The sequence below is a fragment of the Mycothermus thermophilus genome (assembly GCF_041956435.1).
Source record: "Mycothermus thermophilus strain CBS 625.91 unplaced genomic scaffold VTJ04scaffold_2, whole genome shotgun sequence".
In the NCBI taxonomy this organism is placed as follows: domain Eukaryota; kingdom Fungi; phylum Ascomycota; class Sordariomycetes; order Sordariales; family Chaetomiaceae; genus Mycothermus; species Mycothermus thermophilus.
Window position 1 is genome coordinate 2,401,642 of NW_027191428.1, and position 20,182 is coordinate 2,421,823.

General features: G+C 55.9%; 8 protein-coding genes across 8 annotated transcripts; 4 read left to right on the top strand and 4 right to left on the bottom strand.

Moving 5' to 3' along the window:
* Positions 1 to 620: 620 nt before the first annotated feature.
* Positions 621 to 1,055, top strand: VTJ04DRAFT_3035 (uncharacterized protein; the record flags this gene model as incomplete). The annotated part of the gene is made up of 1 exon (XM_069360891.1): positions 621 to 1,055. The coding sequence occupies one exon, from the start codon at positions 621 to 623 to the stop codon at positions 1,053 to 1,055; it is 435 nt and encodes a 144-aa protein (XP_069221556.1).
* Positions 1,056 to 1,084: 29 nt separating this feature from the next.
* On the bottom strand, positions 1,085 to 2,962 carry VTJ04DRAFT_3036 (uncharacterized protein; the record flags this gene model as incomplete). The annotated part of the gene is made up of 6 exons (XM_069360892.1): positions 1,085 to 1,108; positions 1,180 to 1,760; positions 1,844 to 2,492; positions 2,576 to 2,673; positions 2,810 to 2,850; positions 2,919 to 2,962. The coding sequence occupies 6 exons, from the start codon at positions 2,960 to 2,962 to the stop codon at positions 1,085 to 1,087; spliced, it is 1,437 nt and encodes a 478-aa protein (XP_069221557.1).
* A 1,407-nt stretch (positions 2,963 to 4,369) lies between these two features.
* On the top strand, positions 4,370 to 5,368 carry VTJ04DRAFT_3037 (uncharacterized protein; the record flags this gene model as incomplete). Its single annotated transcript, XM_069360893.1, has 1 exon — positions 4,370 to 5,368. One exon carries the CDS (start codon positions 4,370 to 4,372, stop codon positions 5,366 to 5,368), a length of 999 nt encoding a protein of 332 aa, XP_069221558.1.
* A 734-nt stretch (positions 5,369 to 6,102) lies between these two features.
* VTJ04DRAFT_3038 (uncharacterized protein) lies at positions 6,103 to 6,991 on the top strand (the record flags this gene model as incomplete). Its single annotated transcript, XM_069360894.1, has 3 exons — positions 6,103 to 6,371; positions 6,428 to 6,738; positions 6,798 to 6,991. 3 exons carry the CDS (start codon positions 6,103 to 6,105, stop codon positions 6,989 to 6,991), a joined length of 774 nt encoding a protein of 257 aa, XP_069221559.1.
* A 613-nt stretch (positions 6,992 to 7,604) lies between these two features.
* On the bottom strand, positions 7,605 to 11,223 carry VTJ04DRAFT_3039 (uncharacterized protein; the record flags this gene model as incomplete). Its single annotated transcript, XM_069360895.1, has 2 exons — positions 7,605 to 10,500; positions 10,562 to 11,223. The coding sequence occupies 2 exons, from the start codon at positions 11,221 to 11,223 to the stop codon at positions 7,605 to 7,607; spliced, it is 3,558 nt and encodes a 1,185-aa protein (XP_069221560.1).
* A 1,424-nt stretch (positions 11,224 to 12,647) lies between these two features.
* On the bottom strand, positions 12,648 to 14,736 carry VTJ04DRAFT_3040 (uncharacterized protein; the record flags this gene model as incomplete). Its single annotated transcript, XM_069360897.1, has 3 exons — positions 12,648 to 12,668; positions 13,162 to 13,497; positions 13,546 to 14,736. 3 exons carry the CDS (start codon positions 14,734 to 14,736, stop codon positions 12,648 to 12,650), a joined length of 1,548 nt encoding a protein of 515 aa, XP_069221561.1.
* A 780-nt stretch (positions 14,737 to 15,516) lies between these two features.
* VTJ04DRAFT_3041 (uncharacterized protein) lies at positions 15,517 to 16,194 on the top strand (the record flags this gene model as incomplete). The annotated part of the gene is made up of 2 exons (XM_069360898.1): positions 15,517 to 15,722; positions 15,786 to 16,194. The coding sequence occupies 2 exons, from the start codon at positions 15,517 to 15,519 to the stop codon at positions 16,192 to 16,194; spliced, it is 615 nt and encodes a 204-aa protein (XP_069221562.1).
* Positions 16,195 to 16,599: 405 nt separating this feature from the next.
* On the bottom strand, positions 16,600 to 19,281 carry VTJ04DRAFT_3042 (uncharacterized protein; the record flags this gene model as incomplete). The annotated part of the gene is made up of 2 exons (XM_069360899.1): positions 16,600 to 19,000; positions 19,055 to 19,281. The coding sequence occupies 2 exons, from the start codon at positions 19,279 to 19,281 to the stop codon at positions 16,600 to 16,602; spliced, it is 2,628 nt and encodes an 875-aa protein (XP_069221563.1).
* Between the last annotated feature and the right edge of the window lie 901 nt (positions 19,282 to 20,182).

A 20,182-nucleotide genomic window follows, 5' to 3' on the forward strand; every position in this document is an offset into this window, starting at 1 on the left:
AGGAGAGAGAGAGAGAGAGAGAGAGAGAGAGAGAGAGCAGCGTCGTCTCAAGTAGAAGCGGCTGCGGTGAGATGGAAAGTTGTTTGGTGGACTCGAGGAATCTGGAAACTTCGATCAACGGTTGGATGGTGAGATGACTCGACAGCGATTGCACCTTGTGGGTTTGGAAACACGAATACCGTCTTGTTCTTGTTCGGTGCGATGCTGTATAGGTCGGCTGGTTTGTTGTTCTGGGATGGAAACTGGCTGAACAAATGATGATGGAGGATTGGTGTCGCGTGCAGAGACATATCCAGGCGAATGCCAAGACTCCCACCACAGTGCGCAGGGGTCCATGCTTGTGAATGTGGGTCCCATCTCCCCAGCTTCCTCAGGCCCCACAGCCCCAAAGCTCTGGATCAGGTCCAGGACAAAGAACAGACCTCAGCTCTGAGCGCCAGGACAAGTCGGGACCGGCTCCGCAACTGGATGCTTGCTTGGGCACGCCACCTCAGTTACCCACAGTCACGGGACCAAGTCAAGTCAACCAGCTCTCAAGATAGGTACTTCTCAAGTCAATCTCATTACTGTGTAGTGTAATGGGGTCTGCGTTGAGAAACCCATTGGCCACCCGGGGTAGAATGCATGCTAGGTCACCGTCTTTGCATCCCCGTCTCATCCTGCCGCCGTGCAAGAAATGCTCTGTGCGACCATCTCTAGTGCCGGGTATTGTATTGTACACACCCGGGCTAGGTGTGGGAGACCCTGAGCGAGTGACAGACCCTCCACCCCACCCGGCTGTCTTACATCCCAGTATTCGACTTCCATTCCATGTGAAATCCTCGTCCTCCCAATCCCGTTCCAACGTGGCCTCGACTTGCGCCTCCCCACCAAGCTTCGCCCCTCTATCATGTCCCCTTGCCAGCCCCAGTTTGCCATCAGCACAGCTGAGGCGTGCTGGCACAAACCCGATGAAGCCAAGGCACAGGCCACGCAGCCTTCGAGGGGTATCCCAACGCCAGAAATCCTCTCCAGAGTCCAGACACCACGGAACTTTCTGCAGCACCGCCGCATGAAAACCACAAAGTGCCACTCACCCACCACCTTAGATGGCGGAGAAGACGAAGAGCTAGAAGCAGAATGTTAGCAAGAACAAGGCCTATCGTCTAGGTGAAACGTAGAGGGTGGGGAAGAGCTTACATTGTTGGTCGCGGCGATAGCAATGCTGTCTTCAAATGGATGCCAGCTCATGTGCAGGATCTTCTTGTTGAAATCGATCTGGTCGGCGTCTGTCTCCTTGCGCATTCTCTGGCCCTGGCCCGCCGCTGGGCTTCCCGCCCGTGAACCACCCCTCCTGCCGTTAGCCGTGGGGCTGCCGGATGAGTTGATGGGCGTTGGAACTCCAATCTTCTTCGCCTTGAAAGCGGACTTGTCCGCCTGCAGCACAATCTCGATTTCCTGGTCTGGATCGGATGGGTAGATCATGAAGTTGTTGTTGTAGCTTCCCGTCATGACGTTCTTTCCATCGCCTGAAAAGACCACCTCGAACTTGTCGAAGATGCTGTCGTTCTCGTACGTGTCGCAGAGCCTTGGCCTCAGGTGCTCGTGGATCGGGATCGTCTTGATGGGCTGCCTCTCCATGTTCACGTCCCAGATCTTGACCGTCAGGTAGTCGCGTGAGAGGATATACCGTCCGTCATACGAGAAGCGGACATCTGAAATGGACGAAATGATCTCGGAAAAGAAGGACCTAGTCGATGGGTCTTCTTCTTGCTCGAACACTATCGCCCCGAACCCCCAGGGTTAGCACACAGGTCGACGCCGCAAGATCTGGGAAAAAGACAAAAAGGCAAGGGGAACCCACACTTGGCATGCTGGTCGCACAAAGCACTCTGCCGCATGTCGGCAAGCTTGATGGTTCCCTTGGAGCTGGCATACATGAACCAGTTGCAGCTTATGGGGTGGAATTCGGCAGCGGTGATGACCTCGGTCAGCTCCTCCATGTTTGCAGGCTTGATATCCACAATGTTGAAGCTCTGATCTTGAATATTGAGGTTCCAGAGGTTGATGCGCAAGTCGTCACTGCTGATGAAGGTCTCGCCATCGCTGTTGACCGAGATGCTGTTGATGTGGTAGGCATGGGCATTGGCATAGGTCCGGCGCGGCACAGCCGCCACGACGGTATCGTGGTGTGTAAGCCTAGGCAGCTTCAGGTCGCTGGCGGAGCGAAACTGAACCTGTAACGGACGCGGGGCCCCTCCTCCGCCAGCGATGCTCCCAGGAGTCAACTCATGGGAGAGATTGTTCTCGGCCACCACCTTGAGAGACTTCTCAAACACTTTCCACAGCTTGATAGTTTTGTCGTTGGTGGACAACAAAAAGTGTGAGGCGTTCTGTCGCCGGCACCACTTGATCTTGTTGATCTTCTCCTCTATCTCGAGTGACTTGAGGTAATCGAACTCGGGCTCGTGAGACTGAAACTCAGTGTGGAATTTGTATTCACAGGTTTTTTTCTGGTCATAGCATCAAGAAGAGCGGGTCAGGAACGGCTGCTGGGAGGATCGCAAGGGAAGCAGAAGAAGGAAGCTGGACTGACTGTCTCATTACGTTCGAAAAGAACCACACGTCCGCCCTTGTCGCCCGTCGCCAGGTAGTTACCGGTATGGTCAAATTCGACGGTCGAGATGATATCGGCTGGATTAGACTACTGTCAGCATGCCTCTATTCTGGCGCGCATCGGATCCGGGTCGAGGGTGGCAAAGATGTGAAAAAAACTGCAGGAGGAGGTGTCTTGGTCGGGTTCAGTCAACCATGTCCGCGTCCGCCGTACCTTCTGTGATGTCCTCTACATCTCCCTTATCGCCGAAGCACCTGCGATGGTCCAACACATCAGTCATCAATCGGAAAACTTGGAGAGGGGAGCCAGGGACAGCTCTTACTGCGTGAACTTCCATGTCGGCATGTTGGTTTCTGTGTCCACCATCTTGCCGTCCTAGATAACCGGGCAACGAAGAGCCCAGCTCTGCCAATAAGTTGTCCTGGAAAGATGACACCGGAGGTTGTCGCGGGGGAGGAGAGCTGAGATCGTGGGTATGGAGCTGGAGGTAAAAGAAGGGCGCCCCGCGGATCGGTCCGGCGTCAGGGTTGTACTGAGGCGGGGTTCGTTTGAATGCACTGGGGTCCGTGGGAGCTGGGCAAAGCTGGCACGATGCAGGGCGTTTTGTTGATGGAGGAGGCGGAGGAGCGCGGGGAGAAGTTGGCAGATGAAGGATGGGGCCGACACGCGTGGATTGGGATGGGGTGAAAGTCGGCGGGGAAAGATGCGATATCGACTGGGCCACTTTTTGACGGATGTTCGCAGCAGCCAGAGCGGCAATCAAAAAGGAAGGCGAAAAAGAGGCTGAATGACTTGGAGCCGAGCCCTGGCAGCAAAGACGCCCGCTCAGTACCTAAGGTATGTCGCACGGCTTGTGCAAAGAGGACGGATCTTCAAAAACAAACGTAGGTACGTTGTGTATGGTTGTGGTGGGGGAGGGAGGGGATGGGGTAGCGGATAGACTCAAGCCAGCGGCTGGGGCTAAGGTGCCAGGTTGAAGGTGGTTGAGCTTTGGGGGTTGCAGGAAATAAGGTGAAGCCGGGTTGCGAGCTTTGAAAATGACGGGAGCCCGCGTTGGCACAATGATGCTGGTGGTGTGCCCAAATCGGCCAGACGTTGGGGACTGGACACTTGCTGGGCCAGGCCCAACCTGGAACTGGGAACCTGAACCGGCACCAGGCTCCATGGCGCTTGCTACTGTGTACGAGTAGACGCACAATGCTGAGATGGATCCACAGTGCCCTTAACTGTTGTCCAACAAAGTAAGCCACCTCGGGTACGGATGCAGAATGCAGGTCACAAAAGACGTGTTACTACTTCATGTCCCTTCTTCTTCAAAAGACAAAAGGGACTTGGGAACAGCCATCTTCTGCTGTTACACTCACGATAAATCACCGGGCTTGTTGCCGGCTACTGGGGAAACTACCGGGTCGTAAACTTTCAAGTCTTGAGATGAAGCGGTAAGCAGCTTGAGAGAGCTGCCCACCTGGTACCCGACGTCACAGACCATCATGGATTCTGGAAACATGGAAGTCATGGAAAGAGAAGTGGAGTCATTTTCGGCCATTGGAACTCACTTTTTGACTCTCCAACCCCTGGACTTGTGAGAGGCATCTTGACTGCCGGACTTAGGCGATGTTTTCTCTCGACCCCTGACCCTCTTTTGCAGAACAATCACTTGCTAAACTAACCCTGGATGGAACACGATTTAACCATCCCAGGGACCCCATCAGCAGCTCGAGAGAGACACTGTCAACTTCAATTTACCGTTGCCATTGTCCACCACAAGTCAACATGGGGGACGAACCCGAGAAGCACGATGTCAAAGGCAAAGGCAAAGCCCGGGATTCCGACTCGGGCCCTGACCCGGGCTCGACCACCACCTCTGGGTCTGGTGCTCCAGAAGGAGAAAAGACAGCCCGCGAAACACTCTCCCATATGGTCCAGTCAGCAGCATCTTTCCTGATGTCCGGTCCTCCGTCGGGCCTTGCTGGCACAAGCGAGAAGGGAGGGACATCAACGTCCTTGGCTGGCGAAGCCCTGGCACGAGCAGCCGAGAGCTCTGTCCATTTACGACCAAATGCTGGACCGAGCGGACAAGCCACTACCATTAGGACGGGCCATACCGAGGAGCATATCGCACGAGAAGAGGCTTCTTTCGCGGCATTCCTAGACAGCAGCGACGCACCTGCGTTGTCAGAACCGAGTCATCCATCGGCGGTACTTCAGCCTACTGCTGCCGCCACTCATCCTGTTGCCGCGACCACAGAGGACCTTAGGACCTGGGGTCCCACCCCGCGTTCAGTCGAAGAGCAGCAGGCTCGAGATGGCGCAGACGTTGTTGCCTTGTTGGAGGCGGACGACCCTCTTGATGAGGTGTTCGAGCAGGTTAACGAACCTGCCGCGACCATGGCCGACGTGGAGGCATTGCGAAGAGCGCTCTTCAGCAGCGACAGCCACTCCGGTATTTCTTGGGACAACGTGCTCAACTTCATCCCGGACTATCTTCAAGCTTCACAGGGAAGCTTCGCACCCAGTGGCGGCGATCTCTCCATGCACCTGGGAACCGATAATCCCCAAGAGGCCTGGGACACCTGGATCAACCAGTGGTCGCGGGTCTTAACCAACTATCAGGACGAGGTCTGGGGCGATCTCGGTGACCTGGTAGCAGAAGCCCGCGCCGAGATTGAGAGGATCAAGCTGGCACAGCCCGACGAGAAGCCCCCCGAGCCAAAGGCTCTGTTGCGGCTCCGCGCCATCCTCGGTCACCTAAGAGGAGCTTCTTCTTCTTAAGCTTCGAGTATGTTCTCTTCCTGCATGCCCTCTTCCGAGATATCCCAAAATCACGTGTCGCGGGAACATGGCATGATAGCACAGTCGCAGCAGCAGCCAAGGCAGAGGAGTGCCCCGCGCGTCGTGAGCCTTGGCGTTGCATCCATTACCCCGCCGTCGCCCACCGCATTGGGCCGAGGGTGGGTGGTGGGGGTTGGTTGCTGGGCCAGCGACAAATGACATCACTGACTTGATTGTTCGGTTGTGGTTGGCTGGCAGCCCTCCCTCCGAGCCAGCCAGCCTCGCCTCGCTGACGCCCACCACGCACCTTGCTGGGCCAAGCGCTTTCCAAGGTTTCCCGAGTGCTGCGTTGGACAATTCAGCGGTAGAGGTTGGGTTCAAGAATGGAGACATAACACAACACACCGCCTGGGTTTCTCGGATACCTAGCTCCTGGTTGTGCTGCTGGCCCGCAATCCGCGGCGACCTCAAATAGGTACACCTCGTCGCTTGTTGTATGTATATTTACTTAGTTTTTCACTATATGCCGTTGTTGGTTTATATCCAACCTTTGGATATCGACGACGATCACATCCGCGGTCTGACGTTGAACCTTCATCAACCGTTCCTGGGCCGATCACAAGGATTGATTACTTTCAAAGCTGCCTAGATCTCATAGGCCATATTTCCTAAGCCAAACCCTATTCGTTGTTCACACTGGTAGCAGCGTCAAGATTGGAGTTCAAGTCTCCAAGATGAGCCTCCCACGAGTGCGGAATCCTGCTCAGACCACCCTTCGGGGGCTGATGGGACTGTTGATATCTTCACATATATCAGCAGTGTATGCCAGCCCACAACCCTTCCTCCCCGTCGAGACCGGAGTCGCTGTTGCAAAGCGCCAGGAATGCATCGCAGACTACTTTAGCTGCGCCGACCAAGGGCCCGCCTTCGAGGGCACCTGCTGCCGAAACAATGAGTACTGTGCCCTCGACGTCAACAACAACCCAGGCTGTTGTCCCAATAAGTGAGTCACACCACCAGATAAACTCTGTCATTTACTCGCACTAACCCCCTCCCCAGCGCCGTCTGCACCGGCACCGTCCCCGAGGGCGCCAGACCCACGCCAGAACCAACCGCAATCACAATCTCCTACGTTCCCAACATCTACTTCTCCTTCCCCTACATCGACACCTACTTCCCCGACTGGTCGTACTGCACCGCCGCGCTGAGCCAGTGCAACGCCAACTACGAGGCCTGCACGTCCCATCTCGGCGGGCTGCCGGGCGGCAACGGGGGTTACGCCGTGACCATTGTCGTGCAGGGAGGCAGAGGGACAACCATCACAGCAGGAGCGGAGTTCTCTTATGATATGGCGACGGCGACGAGCATCTGTAAGGGCTTTCTCTTCTTGATCGATTGAGCCGGGGAACGCGGACTGACTGTATATCAGGCCATAGTTTATCGAGCGTTGCCTGCCACGGGCTTCATTCCGATATGTGCACCTTGTCGTGGACAACCCAATCGGGCTTCTATTTCGGCACAGCTCCTGCCAACGCGGCGGCAAGACCAACCGCAGCGGCCGCTGCAGCGTGTGCTGGGCTGGTCGGGGCTGTTGCAGTCGGTGTTGGAGTGGGCGTGTGGTAGGAGACCAGGACACTCCTTGGTCATCTTCTTGGTGTCGGTGCGCTTCTTGGACCTGGCTGGCAAGCAGGATTCGACAGTTCACGGTTTTCGTCTCGGCATTTCTACAGGTGATGTCTGTCATGTATCTACGAAGTCACGACGTGATGAGTATATGAGTATGTATAATAACAAAGTCATGACATCTTAATTCTCATCTCATCGTTTGTCCTTCTTCTGAATTCCAAGGCATTCATAGTTCAGATCAAACTTCAGAGAAATCCCGTGTTGGTCAGCCGGGTTAAGAACGACGCAAACCAGGACGAGGTAGAAAAGGTTGGGACGATTTCTTGTTGACAACTTCATTGAATCCATCCTCTCCTTACTCTACGAGTACATACGGAGCCTCTGGAGTAATTAAACAAGGTACCTACATTTATCCATCCCAGAAATGACAAAAACGGATCATGATCCAAAAATCACCCATCAAAAGAACCTTTTGTACGCCATCGCTAATCTCCAGACCCAAATATCAAGACACTCCATCCCATCGAAACAAAGCAGTAGTACCTATCAAATCCAAACAAAGAAACAGTCCAAACAAGGCCTCAAAATAACACAAAGCTCAAGCCATCATCTACCGCTTCGGATCTACCACTTCAGCTGACGACGCACCAAGGAGATCGACCTCCCGATCTACCCTCCTAACGCTTCCCTGGTTGACAAACCCGTAACCGGCGGGAGGGTTGCTTTGAACCAAGTCGATCGGAACAAACTCATCCGTTGGAGCCGTGGATGAACCTGAGACCGCCGTCTTTTGCGAAGGCGTCCGCTGGAACGGAAGGCGTGCTGTCGTCGTCGTGGCGGATGCCGAGTGAGAGGCGAGATTTGCGCGGGGAGGCTCCGACATGGGTGACGAGGAGGGTTGCTGCCGGTCGTGGTGGTATTGTTGTTGTTGCTGCTGCTGCGACCGCGCTTGCGACTCGGCTGCCCTCCATGAGTTACGCTTGGAGCTCTTCCGAGGGACTTCGGGCACGGGGAGATCGTCGGAAACAGCAACACCAATCTGGCTCGCTTCAGGCTTCGCCTGCTGGGAGGACATGTCGGGGGTAATGGCGCCTGAGACGGTCGTCGCAAGGGGCGTGTACGGAGTACTGGACTCGTCTGGACTAGATTCTCCAGACGTGCGCCGAAGGCTCAGCCTCTCTTGCTCGGGGGACGCCACACGTGGCCGGGTGTCATTCTTTTGTCGGTTGTTGTCTTCATCGTCGGACTCGATGGGTCCGTTGCGCAAGACACCCATGGCAACCGGTATCCCTTGAGGACCCCTCTCATCCTCCGACTCTCCAAGATTGGCACGCATGGCGGGAGGCATCCGAGTGCTTCTAACCACCTCGAATCCTTTCCCTTTATCTTTCTTCCTCTTCCCAAAGATTCCCCATAACCAGCTGCTAGCAGCGGAAATGGGTTTCGTTGGGTCAGCAGGGCCAGTCCTCAATTTCCGGTTGGGGGCATCCGAGTTCAACCTCTCTCCCCGAACACCGTAATAGAAGTCGACCTCGCGAGTTGAATAGTCCGTTCGCGGACCAAAGAGCGAATAGGTTGCATACCCCGTATCCGGCACTGGGTCACCGCTGAGCTCAGCAGGCTCTCCAGCCGTGCTCGTCCCTGATTGTCCAGGGCGCTCCTTTGGCCAGTCACCTGCTCGGGATGGTGTGCCAGGCTTTGACAGCGTCGAAGTAGGCGTTTCCAGAGTTTGGCGTCTCTGGCGTGGCGGCCGATAATACGGATCCGGGTTCGGCACCACATATGGTGCTTGCTGACGGTGAGCAACGGTTTTCGGGGATGGGAGGTAAGAAAAGGTGCTCGCTTCGCCCAGCGTAGTCGGAGTATAGGCGCCGCTGTCTAATGGGCGAACTGGGGTATCGAGACTAAGACTTTCCAGAGCGGACGAACTCCTGTGGCGGCGATGCGCCAGCGCCCCGATGCTTCCAGCCGATTCACTCCGCACGCGGCCGCTGGGCATCACGTACCCAGTTTTAGACACCTCATCGGCGTCGAGCATTGCTGCATTCGACAACTGGCTATGCCTTGAAATGGCCTGCTGTCGCCGAGACATGCGACGCCGGAGCTGGCGCATACCCAAAATCTTGGACAAGGCTCCCCTCGAGTGCCCGCCAACATCATCCTCGCCCGCACCAAGCATCCGTGCCACGACTTCCACAATTGTCTGGACGGCGTTCAGGAGAAAGCCGAGAATAAGAACACCAGCATGAGTCACAAGTATGGCATACCCGATCCATCCTTTCGGTCCATCAGTGACGCCGATGGAAGGGATAAACGCCACCATGAGCAGAACCGTAATGAGACGCAACGCGGAAAACAATGTATGATAGGCATTCATTGATGTCGGAGAGTGGAACGGTCGGAACGCATGGAGGGTCAGGATCTGAATCACCTCGCAAATGGCCAGAAGGACCACCTGCGCAACCCCCGCGGGTTGGACAGCCCCAATGGCAATGCCGCGCACGAAGGTGAGGAGGACCGGGATGAGGGCGAAAGGAGCTGCATCGTCTGAATAGGTGTTGTACAATGGCCCGTACATGAGAACGGTCTCTAGGTCGTCAAACAGAAACGACCTGGGTTTGGTGGTAATGATGACGCGTAGCAACCACGCTGCAAAGCCGATGATCAGGACGAGGGTCAGTACCGCTAACGCGACGGTGTATGTGGGCGATACACCTGCAACGACCAGCTGGAAGGTTGAGAGGGAGACAATCGGAAGGAGGAAGTAGTTGAAGACGATCCGGATGACATTCCCAACAGTAAAGGGGAAGTTCTTGGAGCGCAGGTCCTCCTCCGGGATCTTCTTGATGGACCGGTAAAGCCACCGAAGGAAGAAGCCACCCTGAACAAGGACGATCATGCCGCCAATGCTGGCCATCAACCAAACCATCATTCCGGCCCAAATGTCTTCGACGTTTCGAATCCCGGCGAGCTGGGCTAGCTTGTGAAGCCCATATTCGCCATCCGTAACGTAGATGCCGTCCCTAACGTTGACCCACCCCGGATCCTTGGTCACGAAACTCTGGTTGAACATCAAAGCGGCCCAAGAGCCTTGGCTGACGATCGGCTGGTAAAAGCCGGGATACTTGAGCGTCAAACCCCCGGTGAGGACAACGAACTGAATATATTGTAGGCAGTCTCCAAAGCCGGGAGTGACGAGACGAAGGAGGTCAGGATCCCGGCCATAATTCGAGCTCCAGTGGAAGATGTCGGCGTCACCCCATGGGCTGTAGATGGCAGCAAAGATGGTGGCAGCGCCAACCAGGGCCACCACCAGGAGAGGCAAGAACTTGAGCATCCATGCGAGGCCTCCGAGATCTGGGGTCACGACAGCCGAGACGCAACCAATGTGCGTGCTCTTGACATCTCCGTACAAGATGATGAAGGTTGCCGTCAAAGAGGTAAAGGCGTAAGACGAATAAAAGTCATGATTCATGGAGACCGCCGGCAGGTCATATGGAAGAAGGCTAGAACCAGGAGAGTAAGCAGCACATTCACGAGAAGGCAAGTAGCAGCAGGCAGGTATACCTTGAGTCCTTGTCAAGAAATCTCGGGGCAAGAGGACATGACCCATTGATTAGCGATGTATTGCAGAAGTTTGTGTTCTCGCTCCAGGGTTCGTAGGTGAGCACTTCGATTTTGCTGTGCAGCGTCGTGAGTTTGGGATTCGGTACGTCCGGTTCAGGCTGGCCCAATATCTTGCCATCCGGCTTGCTTGGATCTTGCCAGTCGGGACTGTCGGGAGGCGGCAGCGTAACGTTGGCGAAGGCGCCAGTCACGTTCCCCCACATGGTCACGCTGAGCGTATGCTTTGGTTCAACCGAGTTGAACGAGGCGTCAACCCACACGGGCACCCATTGCAGCGGTGTCGGGACATTGTTGATATAGGACTCGGGCAGGCAATTCTCAAAGGGAATCTTGGCCGCCGCCACCGGCTTCAAGGCAGCGTACAGCATCAAGATCGGTCGTAGGACTGAGCCGAACAATGGCCACCCAGCCAACCTTCCGGAAACGCGCCTTCTTGTCGAAGCCTTTGGCCGAAGCATATCGAAGTTGTCGGTCGAGGAGCATAAAGCCAGGGGAGCCGGCTGATAAGAGCGACCTGTCGAGGACGCATGATGGCCGCGGTGTTGGTCAAGCTGATGCGCGGCGCATGATGTGGTAGGTAGTGACTCGATAACGGTCGGCATGTTGGAATAGAGGAACACTACGGATGTGGACGACTGATTCCGAGGCCGGGAGGTTTGGTGGTCTGGGACAACGAGCGGCATATTCCGTAGCGACAGCGGACCGGCGAGGATCACAAACGAGACAACTACTTGTTGTGCATCTTGATGGCGAGTCTCGTCGGAGGGGGAAGCGGTGCCTCTTCACGGATAGGAGCAGGAGTCGACGTCGGTCAAGAAGTAAGCACGAAAAGAAAACGCAGATGATAATGCAGGCAATGCGGCTTCGACTACAACAACCAACAGCTCGAGTACGGAGTAGTCAGGCACGGAAATTTAGTGTGTAAACGGTATCAACACCAACGCGGACAATATGGGAAAAGATGCTTCTAGTCCAACCTGTCAGCGTTGGACGGAGTGCCTAAGGAGGGCGGTGACTGCGGGTCAAAATGAAGCGAAGGAGCAACAGAGACGCACTTTGGACGCCGCCCTGTCATTGCTCCACATCTCACTCCACCCGCTTGGCTGCGGATTGGCGCCGTGGCCCACTTTCAGCCGCGAAGACATCCGCGGATGGCTGTTTCATTCGACGGCGCGACAACAAGTTTGGGGGCTGAGCAACAAGTAAACGCCAAGCCATGACGTTGATGAGACCCAAATGAGGGATGATGGGCGGGTGGGAACCGGAGGGGCCCCTCCACCAGAAAACACCACCATCCATCACGAAACAGTCAACTCGAGATTATGCATTCACAAAACCGAGAGCTCAGGAGCTGCAACCGACGTTACCTCCGTACTCCGTAACACTGTTGCACAGGGCTTCGTACTGCCGCACTCCATTCTTCTCACATTCTCCTCAGGAATTGGAAAATCAGAGGGGGTTGGAGCCTGCCGGCTGAGTGCTGCATCATGAATCCATAGGTGCCGAAATACGAGAATTTGAGGCAAAGGATGCTCGTAAGATGGTATCCGATGGCCCACCACCCTGAACAGAATCTAATGCAGTTCTAATTTGCCTTGGACAAGCAAGATAGAGCAAGGTTTCCTGCAAAGTCTGCCCCCAGTTTTCAGAAATACAGCCAGAAACGCCTGGCCCAACATGCCTCAGAATATCCCAGCAATATCAACGTGATGTCACAGCTCCTGCGCCATAACTACCTCTTCGCTTCCGACTTGTGCGAGTAACGGCTGGACCAACATCGCCGCATTCTCTGGATCTATATCCTCGCCCAATCCCACCTTCAGCCTACCGTCGGCTACCCACAGGTCGAACCGAAGCAATTCAGACAGCATCCTGGTCAGGTTATGATTGCCTGTCTCCAATGTCAACACCAAAACGCACGTTTGGGACCCAGGAGGGATTGTTTCGAGCGGCAACAGTTCCGTCTTGACACGTTTGGGTCTTCTCGAGGAAGGATTTGGAGCCGCGGGCCAGTGCTGCGGGCCGACTAGTGCTCCTGAGTTGTGGGCTGGTGAGTCCACAAGTGATCTTGCAGTTTGGAACATTGATGTCATGAGCCTCGGTTCTGTAATCTGGCGAAGACTGAAGCCATCGTCGAGCTCCAAGTGGATGGGGTTTCGGCTCGTCGTTCGCTGGCTCCCTCGGGACGGCAATGATTTTGGGACAGAGACTGCATTTTCCCAGAGTGTGCCACGAGGCTGTCCGGGTCCTCGAGTGAATGAAAGCTGTGACTGGGTCATGCTCCTCGAGCTTGTGGCGTTTCTGGTCTGAGGCTTTGTTGTTGCCGTGCCGTCGGCGTTCCATTTGGGGGGAGTACCAAGGTGAAGGGCCTGAGATCCCCGTGTACCCTGGTTACTGCGTCTCTCTAGTGTTCTCCGTCCACCATGCGCAGAGTCCGGCGAGGAGGGATAATCATACGGCGAAGCCGCCTGTTGCGGACAACTCTGGATTAACGAGGCTGGATGTTTCTCGTGGCGCAGCAAACCAGTGCCCAGACTTACTGTTTCCACCCTGCATTGCTCCGGCTCGTATGCTGTGCACTGGTTGGTTCCGAAGGAGGTCGTCTTCTCCTGAACGTTCGTGGGTGACTGGACAGGTTGTTCTCTCCTTCGGCCTATGCTGGCAAGTTTGGCGATCGTCCAGGGGTTCAGGCCTTCTTTCTCGTTCTCAACTTCATCATGTTCCTGCGTGCCATTGCTGGGGACCTTGGCAAGAGCCTCGTTGCCTGCACGGCGTGATGGATCGGAGGAGTGCATGGCTGCGATGGCTTCCTCGCGACTTGTATCTGATGCCTCGAATCCAGCAGCCATGTCTACCTTCCACTGCGATGTGGTTGGCTGGTATTGTTAGTGAGCTGAACCATCGGTAGACAAAGCATTTCTTACCTCCGGTGGCCGTCTCTGGCCTGGGCTCCCGAGACTTGTTGCCTCGGTTCCTTCTGAATCCACCGTCCCCGAAGTCGGGATCGACTGTGGTGAGCTAGCCTCGTCCGGCGGAGGGTAAACACTGTGAAGGAAGTCCCGGAATTGGTCGAGGAGGACCTGCTCTTGATCGAATAGAACATCGTTCTTTGAAGGCTCGACATTGACGTCGTAGCCCCCGGGGGGGCAACGGATATCCAGCCGAATGAATGCATCTCTCGGGGAGATGCTAGGGAGGCGCTCTGCCAGACATTCCTTGAAGATGGACAACAGTCTCTTTCCTGTTCCAAGTCCGGACGAGATCGGCCTGCCATCCACTGACAAGAACGCCCCCTTAAAGAGCTTGTTAGGGTCAGCATTGAGCGATGGAGTCAATGCCTCGAAGACCATCTGTGACTCAGGCCTGGGAAGTTGGGCGGATGAAGTGTCCTCCATTCTAGGTGGGCCCGCGTTGAGAGAGGTCTTAACTGTGCACTGAGCTGCATGCTCGATGCCGAAGAGCTTCATGGCTGCTTCCTTTGCACCCCCAGTTTGGGATGGTGCATAAGACCATGACAAGCCCGGCATCTTGGAGACCATGAAACGGAATCGTAAGCCAGGCCTCGCGAGAATGTATGCCTGGAGAAGTTCCTTCATCCCAGCCAAGGTCTTGTCGGTGTCCTTCACGGCAACCTTATGTCTGACGGGCATGGTCGCGAAGAGCTTGGTGACTGTAACCGTCGTGCCTCCGGGAGCTGCGACATGTCGCTGTTCCTGAACGCCTCCTCCCCTGGCCAACGTAATGGATGTGGCCACATGATCTGTCGACTGTCTTGTTGTGACAAACACGTTGCCCACAACACTGGCACTCGCTAGAGCACTTCCACGGAACCCCAAGGTTCTCCCAGCAACATTGGGGAGATCCTCGAAAGAACTTATCTTGCTCGTACATCCGGGACGGCCGAGGAGGTTGTAGTCTTCGGGACTGATACCGCAGCCATTGTCTCTCACTTCGATCTTCTCGACGGCGTCTGGAGAAACTAGTACTTCAATCGATGTGGCGCCGGAGTCGATGGCGTTGTCCAGCAGTTCTTTCAGGAGAGCGAGGGGGTTGGCAATGACAAGCGTCGAGCCGAGTCGACGAAAGGTATCCTCAGGGAGGCGAGTGATTGGCATGTTGGCATTTGGTCATTCTAGGTGTAAGAAGAATGAATGAACAAGGGTACAATGTTATGGGGAGCGACTGGAGGTTGTCACGTCAGGACCAGGTATGTTCTCGATGAAGAGACAGTGATCAGGTCAAAGTCATGAAGCTCTTGGATGCTCAGATCAGGACGAACATGCAAATCTCCAAAGGTTTTAGTCCAGTGCTGCCTAGGTACGAGACTGAATAGCGCCTTCCTCTCCATGGCCGCCCAGGTTCTGTACTTGGTGTTGACGGCCGAAGCAGACATATATTCAACGGCGGAAACCACAACCATGCCGCCCTCCTGTCGCGGTTACCCGATGCTGTCATCCGCCCTAAGGGAGGTTGGGTTGGTTCCTTCCTCAAATGGAGACCAACCCAGATCCAGAAACCCGAAATGGATGGCCAACTCCAGATGATCTGAACTCGGAAACGGCTAACTGGGTATCTCAATGTCCGGAACGGGCTTGTAGCCTGCCTGGTGACCGGATTCATGAGGTCAAACTGAAGTGGGGCCCCGGTGTCAGCTTCGCGGGATAGCCCCTCCATCCACAGCATCGGAGCTCAGGTCGACTCCAACTCCCCCACCATCACAACCTGGAACTGTCACCAACCAATCCCAGTGACAACCGGACAACAATCGAGCACAAGAGACAGCCAATCTCTCTCAATTCCTCTCAAGATTTTAGCCTACAACACCTAATCTACCCCGTCCCCGTAGTCGAGCACATTAGGTCGGATAAACCGGCGAGCTCCCCCCTCCTTCAACAATGGTGCACCACAAAGGCCCCGCTCCCCAAATCCACGACGGCAGCAGCCTCAGGATCGGCATTGTCCACGCGCGGTGGAACGACACCATAATCGATCCGCTTCTGGCCGGCGCGAAAGCCAAGCTCCGCGAATGTGGCGTCAAGGAGTCCAACATCGTGGTGCAGACCGTCCCGGGCTCGTGGGAGCTGCCCATTGCTGTTCAACGGTACGTCAAAAATCCCCCAACTCCTAACCCAACCTCCTCTCTCCATCTGCTCACTCTCCCCAGCCTCTACGCCGCATCCCAAGTTCAGTCCTCCTCCTCCGGCAGCGGGGCGTCCGCAGGCGATCTGCTTGGCAGCACAAGCGCTGATGAGCTGGCCGCCGCGCTCCCTTCTCCAAGCTCTGCGGCGTCAACGGGGCCGTTCGACGCCATCATCGCCATTGGCGTGCTGATCAAGGGCGAGACGATGCATTTCGAATATATCGCAGGAGCCGTTTCTGAGGGGTTGATGCGCGTGTCACTAGACACGGGGGTACCTGTCATCTTCGGTGTTCTGACGGTCTTGACGGAAGACCAGGCCAGGGCGAGAGCGGGTATCATTCCAGGGAGCCACAATCACGGTGAGGATTGGGGCCTTGCAGCCGTCGAGATGGGTGTCAAGCGGAAGGCGTGGGCAAACGGTACAATCGAATAGTTGGACAAGAGCCCGGGAGATGTCTGGGGAGCCAGGGAAGATTTTGAACATCGAGAAAAGGAACGACGAATGCATTGGTTTTGTATATTGGTATTACCAGATTAACGCATCAAAATGCTATGGTCTATGATGCATCCTCCTCGCAGACTCGATAATAAAGGTAGGTTTGCTTGACCTCCAGGGGCGAGAGGTCAACATGCCTCCAGCCATGACCCAGGACCCACGCACACAAAGGAAGAATGAATGTACAACAACACCACGGCTTGACTTTGTTGCCCTATCCATCGCCATTGATCACGCCCCCTTTTTCCACACCACCAACAAACACCGCAGCTCACCACCACCAGTCAATTCCTTGATCCATACCCAAGATATTAACTCACCGAAAGCATCCTGAAACACTTTTTAGTTGAGAAATGATCCGAGACTGTCGCCGAGGGACTTCTTAGCCCTCCACATGGACTTCTTCTTCTCCCGTTTGGCCTTCATTGCCTCCCATCCTTCCTCGTCGTCATCATCCTCGTCATTATTAGCCTTCGTCACTGAAATGCTGGGCTGCGAGACCGAAGGCATGGTCATGGACTTCCGGAGAGATCCCGTGTCGGAAGGCGGCGGCATGTGAGACACAGGGCGGTACCGGCCGGGAAGTCCGATGGTGCTGCGCTCGGATGGGGCGATAGAGGGGGCGTAGCCAGCGCCGAGGCGGACCGAAGGCGCGTACCCGGCACCCGGTGTCGGCTGAATCCACGAAGCCGAGCTGGGCTGTACCATACTCATCGTGCGCATCTGCGCCTCGCCCCGACCAAAGTTCATCGAGTCGTTAGCCATGAACGAGTGGCGCATCTGGCCCATACCGCTGAGACTGCCGACCGACGGCGACGTCAACAATCCGCCAGACATGGCCGGGGCGTTGCCGTTCTGACCCGCCATCATCTGCATGAACTGCATCTGCATTTGCATAAACTGTTGCATCTGTTGCGTCATCTGGATCTGGGCCTGGTCACCGGGGGAGAGGGTATTGCCCTGATACATCATGTGAGCAGGAATTCCACCGATCGGGTCGAATGAGCCGCTTCCGGGCATCTGGTTGGGGCCCTCCAAATGAGGGCTTCCCCTCCTCAGCGCACGGTTCCGCTCTTCATTGGCAATGACACCGATCAAGCCACCAGGAGGCACGCCTCCGGCTGGGTTCATGGGGGTTGCGGCGCCACCGCCAAGGGCAAAGCTTTCCCGGACAGGATTCCGAACAAGGCCAGCCCCGACAAACGGATCTTTGGGCAGGTTTCGAGCGAAGGCAGGAAGCCGAGGGTTGCCAGCCCCGGCACCATCCCCCGCAACCATTGACACAGGCCGTTGGTAGCTGGGCATTACCGAGGCCCGCAAGTTTGGATTCGATCCCATCGTGCTCAGGCGGTTGGGTGGCCGGTTCTTATTCGGGAACCCGTGTGCAGCAAGAATCGCCAAGGGTATCTCTTCGTCCTCATCTGAGTCTCCCGAACCCCCGGTCGCAGCCGAACCCGACGCTGACGACATATTCGGGAGGTTGGGGGTGCTCAACGACATCTGAAGGCTCGGTCTCGGGGATGCTGTGCTGCCAGAGGACTCTCCCGTCACCTTCATCATCTGCTGTCGGTAAACCGCCATGTGGGCTTCCTGCTTCCGTCGCTGCTTTGCCTGCTGCCTGGCCTTCTCGGCTTCGTCTTCATCATCTTCGTAGTTGTCCTCGTCATCCTCATTATCGCCTGCCTTGGGACCAAATGAGCTGGTGATCTGGCGCTCTCTGTCCTGACGCTCTTTGTCCCTCCGATATTTTTCGAACTCGGCGGGTGTCATAACCTTGTTAGAAGTCGGAGGCGGGTTGGGCTTGCGGGCAACATAACGTTCACCATATCGGGAAGGTCCTGCAGGACTTGCGTCGAAGAGGCTTTCGCCGTCTCCCTCATCATTTCCATCGCTCCTACGGTACCTGGACGTCGATGAAGACGGACCAGTCCCGTTCATGAACTTGGACACGGTGGACAGCGAGTCCCGAAGTAGCCGCGCCTCCTCATCCTCGCCATCCTCTCCGGGGCCTTTTGAGTCCGCAAGAAGCGGGCGGCGCGGGCCAACTTCTGGAGAAGCCCCTGATTGTTTGTCAAGCAGAGGCGATGTCGCACGTGGGACCGGAGTGTCGGGTGCATCCTTCAACGCAGGCGAGGGAGAGGGGCTTGTCGACGTGATCAGCCGGTCGTTGGAATGATTGCTGCTCCATGAGTGAGCCGGAGGGTCAACCTTCGCTGCCTTGTCGATGTGGATAGGAGTAGGCTGGGCGGGCCGAGCCCCGGTCAGTGAGCGAGGGACGGGCATTTGTCCCGAGGATTGCTCGATTTTCACCGTCGCCGTGCTGGCACGCTTGTCGTTCCCCAAGACCAACTTCCCGAAATCTCCACCCAAATCGAGATCAAAATCTTGGTCGAGACGGGGAGGAGTGGCCGTGGTGGTGGTTGACGACGTCGTGGCCCTCGGTCGGCCTTGTCCCTTTCCTGCCGGGGTTGATGGCGGTGACTCCTCGATCGTTGGTGTGGGAGGCAAGTTCTTCTTCTGCCCACCAAAGGAGAATGTGCGGCCGGCGGAGCGCAGGAAACCAACACCAGATGGCTTCGGAACGGGAGGTACTGGAATATCGGTTACGGCTTTCTTTTGCGTCCCACGCCACTCCTCGGAAGCGCCAGTGTCAGCGGAAGAAGGTGCGGTGGAAACGTTGCTGTTGCGTGAGGAAGAGTTGTCGGTTAGCGTCGTCTTGGTGGTGTTGGAGGATCCACTCCCCCTATCGGCTGTCAGCACAGGTTCTTGCGCATCAATATTCCACCCGGACACGTACCGATTTGGCTTCAAGTCCGCGAAGATGTTGTCATCGGCAGACGCGTCAGATCCTCTCGACTGGTGGACGGAGGTTACCGGCGCGGGCCGGTAGCTACCGTCGAATTGCTTTGAGGCAACCACCTCGGAGCGTTCCAGCACACGGAACGACGGAGTTGTTACCGGAGCATTCTCCAAGTTGTCTGCGGTCGACTTCCGCCTCCCAAAATTGACCGAAAACCTAGGCATGTAGAAGACCGGCAGGCCGGAGATCTCGATGGTAGGGTAGGCAAGGTATTGACAAAGAGCCGGGTGCGACAGGGTTCGGAAAAGCGGTGAGACGGGTGCGCGCTGACGCTAAGGGATGTGGTGGCTAGATGCGTTCTAATTCACCTGGCTCGAGGCCCCGTGTCTTGATGTGCGACTGGGAAAGAAAACCATTGTCAGTGGGATTGTCATCAAGCTATAGGGTTGAAACCCCCTCTTCCCCCCGGGTATGCATGTCAAAGAGTGAACTTGTCATCGTGGGACAAAGTGCCACAAGTTCGAAGCCAACATCTCAGCAGCTCGAGGCAACCAGATGTCAGCCCAGTCCGGGATGGGACAGACAGGCAGTTAGTTGGCTTCCAGGAACTGAAGCGAACAAACTGAAACCCGAGCCGTCCTCTTCCCCAGAGGGACACCAGGTAATTCATAAACAAGTGCTCACATCGCCTGTACACGGAACGGATCGGGCGAATTTTGAAGGAAGACGGGCAAGTTTCGATATGCATCCAGGAGCTCAGGGGAGGATAACGCGTTTGTAGCGAGCAGCAAGGGGCACACCAGCTGAACTTACACAGAGTCGAGAACCGACGAAGCCTGGGTTGGAATAAGAGAGGACCAATTCGAACGAGAGTGGTTCGAAGGGCTCGAATATGGCTCAGGTAGCCGGATGGACGTTGGTGTGAGCGAGAGACGTTCAAGGTCAGGACGCAGGAACCCGCGACAGAAAGACGGTCCAGGGTAGGCCGGGTTGGTGGAAAATCGCCGAAGCCGCGATCAAGAATGTTTGCGTGTCCACCCGGAACAGGGGCGAGTCAGCCCGATGACGGCGGATGACGGTCAACGAACGACAAGAGATCGGACAGACAAGTAGTTAGAGGGGATA